Raw genomic sequence first — 5,001 nt, forward strand, 5'->3', positions numbered from 1 at the left:
ATCTATCTATCTATCTATCTATCTATCTATCTATCTATCTATCTATCTATCTATCTATCTATCTATCTATCTATCTATCTATAAAGAAAAGCATTATTGCATTCATTTTTGTAACAAAACTATGTTTAGAAGAAACTTTGTTAAATTAAACTAATCATCTGTACACTTCCACACCCACTTTACTAATTAAAGGCAATTGTATATCCAACGCATTCTCATGCCCCCCGCATCAACATATTGATGCTTGGTCAGGTAGCCGTCTGCGTCCACATTCGGACGCGCCGGGTAGCCCCATCCTTTCTTTATGAGATGAGGCGGAGGAGGACGAGCGCGTTGTCATATTTTTTTACAAGAGTAGGAAATGCACGAAACTAACCATCCCAGACCCTAAATTTAACTTCTATTAGCCTTATACAGCCTATCCCTGACCACAGACCCTAAAATTAACCATTAACCCTCATATTAACCATTTTTTTAAATGTAGAGAATTTGCGAGAACTAACCATCCCAGAGCCTAAATTTAACCTATATTAACTATATACAGCATATCCCTGACCCCAGTATCTCAAATTAACCATTAATCCTGATCCCTCATGTTAACCTCAGACCCCTGACCCAAAGACCCCTAAGTGATGCAACCCGGAAAAGCCGCGGGTGGCAAGGACGGACGCGCGGGGGGTATCTGGCGCGTCAAAACTGGACGCAGACGGTCCCTGCCCAAGCGTCAATATGTTGACGAGTCCGACATGAGAATGTGCTAGTATATCAGTGGGTGGTTCAGTGCATGGTGCTGTCCAACATGACAAATACATTTAATAAACCTGTACAATCTGTGAGAGGAGAAGCCAAATGAGTTGGTTAGTTTTTGGCAGTAAGGATGTCATTTTTAAGTCTGAAAAAATGTCAGACTCTTTTATTTTAATGCAATTTGTAGCTTGTCTGACAAGAAAAAGAAAATAGTGGTGTTTCTTTCATGCATCACGATTATCTGTGCATCGCTTATCATTTTATATCTCATGCTTCACCTTCTTCACCTGTCTGTCTTTCCATGCATCCATGTCTGTCGTTTCTCAAGAGTAAAGCCACTTGGTGGTCCATCCCAGGTTTCACAACTCCCAAACCATCCATAATCATCCCGTTGGTTTGCTCTCACATCCAGATGTTTCTCCAGGGGCACTTACAGCCTTTACAGCTGCTCAGCATAGAGTGGCAGCATCCCCAGAGGCGTGAACCTTGAGATGAAGTGCGCATGCATTAGTCTAACCATTACGGGTTGGACTTACAGCTGTGAAAGTTGGAGTGGGAAAAGGCTGAATCTGGCGTAATTAGCCAACCTTCATTTGCAAAGAAAAAGAGTCCGTGTGCAGTTTTAAATAAGGTTTCTTGCTGAGATAAGAGGGAACCCCAAAATATAAGCTTTACAAAAAACCAGACAAGATTTAACCTCTATAGCCAAATTATCATCCTGTTTTGTGTTTTTATGACTTCTACAGATATAATGGGTAATAATGCAGAATAAGAGTGGAAGTGTTTCTAAAGCATTTCCAATATTTTTTTAATGTATGCTTAAATTTTACATCCTAATGTGCTTGCAACCTCACAATGTTTTGTATTAGTTGGTGAAACTTGGCATAATAATGGAATGTAACAAAGTTTTCACCCTACAGCGGATATTATATTGCCTGTAATTTTGTTACCCAACAAATTGGACCCAAATGCTGATCGTTCTAGAGATAAATTTTCAGACGTTTCTCTAATAAGAATAATCAAAGCTTTTTCTTTCCTTTCTCGGGACTTTGCTGTTCTTGATTTTCTTGTATCTGCATTTTAACCAAATATCATGTACAGCGTAATGCTGTTGTTTAAAACCCAGTGCTAATGTAGTTTTTATGTATGCGTCTCAGTTTTGCATCAGTTTTACGCGTGCTGCAGAAAGTAGTTTAAACTTCTCGGTTTGACTGCCTTTTTCAAGAGAAGTTCACAATTTCATGAAGGAAGTACACCACTTCTGCAGCTCAGAAAAGAAGAAACAAAGCCTTCTCTTCTTATTTCTTATACTGTGTGAGCAATTGTAGTTATTTACTTTAAACAGTGATAAGAATCATATGAGAAACATGTCACTACTTAATGTGTCCCTCTCCTGTAGGATAAGCATAGACCTGGTCCGAATACTCTCACTACACCCTACGCCCCTCCATGAAGTGTACTCAGTGGAAGTGCACATAAAGGTTTGAGTGCACGGGTTACAAGTCTGCAAATATTGGAAAATTGGGACAGTAAACGTTATGTCATCGACTCACGCTTTTGCATTGTAAATGCAACATCCAAAATGGCGGGACCGGTCGTTGTTTTGGCATTTGTACTGCTAAAAATGATGGTACAACTACTGTACAACAAGCAATTGTTTTTAGGAAAAAAATAGTGCATGAATCGAAGGAGGCTTATACACCAGACCCTTGCCAGTTTGCTCTGTGAACATTCTCCCTTTTTTATTTTATTGGCAGTTGGTCAACTAATTTAAGTGCATTACTGCCACCGCTAAACTGGAAGGTGCTCGGTGGACATTGCCATATTTCTGTCTTTTAATTCAAAACTTTGTCAACACTTTGTCGAAGCCCACTCAGATGAGCTTAGCTGAAGGGGGAATCAAGGACACAAAAGGGGCGGGGGCGGGGGGGGGGACCACTCCAAGCTTGAACCCTTCAACAGGAACGCACATTTGAAGGACACAAGGGTGGAAGTGTGAGTATTGGGACAGGGCCATAGAATTGTTGACATTCAAACGTTGATGTAAAAGGTACCAGCCCCAGAGTTGTGATCAGGGTGTTCTGAACTTGGTTTTCTGTGCAGTTATTTTGGCATGCAATTTTTGAACACTTTCTAACAATTTAATGTTCAAGTTCTAACTCAGTAAGTGCTCAGTATTGGTGCACTGTAACAGCAAGTACCCAAACTGAAGGACTCACACTTGTATTCAGTTTGAGGAAAAACTGGTACTGTGACACCCCCCAACCTTTTTTTATTACTTATTTTTTGTTTAATTTAGCTTGTGTGTTTGCTAGTACTTGAACAATAACTATGACTGTGTCAAGCACAGGGAAGAGCTGCAAATGAACATGGTCAGTTTTCAAAATAAAATACCCTTTTTTTACAATTGTATGAAAATAACAAAAGTTTGGTTTTATTAAGTTTTTATTATGTTCATTATCAAATAACAGTGTTGTACTGAAGTATTTTTTACAGGCTTTGATTCATGCTCTTTGTCAGGAACAGACAGCTACCACTGATGTCAAGCAAATATTACCTTTGATTCAGCAGAATTGCAGCTTACATGAGGGAAATAACTGTTCTGACTGTGATTGGTTTAAACTCCACAATAAATTGTTTATCTGTTTATTGGCTCTCCTCGCCCAGAGACAGTCTCCATATCAGAACTCATCCAACTCATTTGTATTTCTTTGGTTGTGCAGAACGGTAATCTACAGAACCCATACTGCAGTGGCATCGAGGGAGTACTGGAGGCCTACTACCAGAGTCTAAAAACTGTGCGGCTCTACGGACCCACCCACTTCTCCCCCGTAATTAACCACGTGGCCAGGTAAAGCTCCTGACACACACAAATCCTACCTGCTACAATAACTATTAACTTCAGGAAGGAAAGTCTCCCATGAGATGAATCAGCCTGAATGTGTACTGTAGTCTTTCAGGTAAATTGCAGATAGTGTAAGAAAAATGTGTTATCAGTATTTGATGTATTAGAGTGGACACACATCTAAGCTGAAGTAAACTCTGCACAATGCTTTACTTGCTGCCTGAAGCTGAAGAAGAAAAAGAAAGAAGTGTCTCTCAGAATAAATGTAAGCTTGGACTAATTCAAACTCAGTTAAGACCAAACGGGATGTGTGGCAACTTGATTATTAGTTTATCTTAGACCATACTGATGAACTAATATCAACTTATGCAAACATACCCACTTCCAAAGAGAGTGAATACTATTTTAAATAACTTTAATTTTCCAAATTTCACAGCAGTTTAGGCAAGTGCTAATATTTAAACCTTTAAATGACCATTGATTTCACATTATACAGTTATTGTAGCAGAAATATTCTTATATTTCTGTCAGAATGCCCAAGGCTGCACAGGAAGCTCTAGTTATTACACCATTTGTGCTTTCACATAACCATAAAATCTAAACTGATAGCTTAGCAATGGATCGTGTATCACCTGCAGCTCTTCATGCCAGAGTTTTAAACTGAACTATCTTATGTTGAAGAAAATTTATTTTGTTTAACACTGATTTTTAAAGCACTACACATACTGTATTTTACCTAGAAATACTAGGCTATGTTTTGATAATCTAGTTGCATAAATATCTATGTAATTATCTATTTTTATGATTAGGCTGTGATTTAATTGATGTGCAATCTGCTTTGAGTGACTCATGTCACGGTCAACTCAAACAGAATGTGCCTTTAATCGATATGATTAGTTAGCACATGCTAGTGTTGTAGTCAAGACCACCTAACCTGAGACCAAGTCAAGACCAAGAAAGACAAGACCTAGACTTTTAGGGTTTGGACCAAGTCGAGACCAAGACCAAGGGAGGGCGAGACCAAGACAAGACCAAGACTTTTAGGGTTTGGACCAAGTCGAGACCAAGACCAAGGGAAGGCAAGACTGAGTCAAGACCAAGACCAGAAAAAAACAAAAAGCGAAACTAGTGTCCTAAAAGATGGTGTGTTCAAAAAAATAAAAAAAATGTTCTACGCTGCTAGATAGCCATAAACCCCTCTATCAAACGCCAATGGACTGCTCTGGTTTTGGATTTGAATCATTGTGTTTTAAATCCAATGAAAGCAAAGATGTTAACAAACTAGATACCACATAGCGGTAACATAATGACCCCCTCATGCACTAATGCACCAGAACTCAGAAGTCTTTATTCCTAATAAATTTCATGCTATGGGTGCATCTCAAAATTGTAGTGGCTTGGACGGGGGT

General features: G+C 39.1%; 1 protein-coding gene across 2 annotated transcripts in view; it reads left to right on the plus strand.

Moving 5' to 3' along the window:
* LOC106533114 (copine-8) overlaps positions 1 to 5,001 on the plus strand; it is a 45,052-nt gene that overhangs the window by 6,756 nt on the left and 33,295 nt on the right. For both annotated transcript variants that reach the window (XM_014029350.1, XM_014029348.1), the window contains exon 4: positions 3,471 to 3,598. In XM_014029350.1, the coding sequence (XP_013884804.1) occupies positions 3,471 to 3,598 (128 nt within the window). The remainder of the gene's footprint in view (positions 1 to 3,470; positions 3,599 to 5,001) is intronic.

This window comes from Austrofundulus limnaeus, unplaced genomic scaffold (assembly GCF_001266775.1).
Source record: "Austrofundulus limnaeus strain Quisiro unplaced genomic scaffold, Austrofundulus_limnaeus-1.0 Scaffold886, whole genome shotgun sequence".
Taxonomy (NCBI): Eukaryota; Metazoa; Chordata; class Actinopteri; order Cyprinodontiformes; family Rivulidae; genus Austrofundulus; species Austrofundulus limnaeus.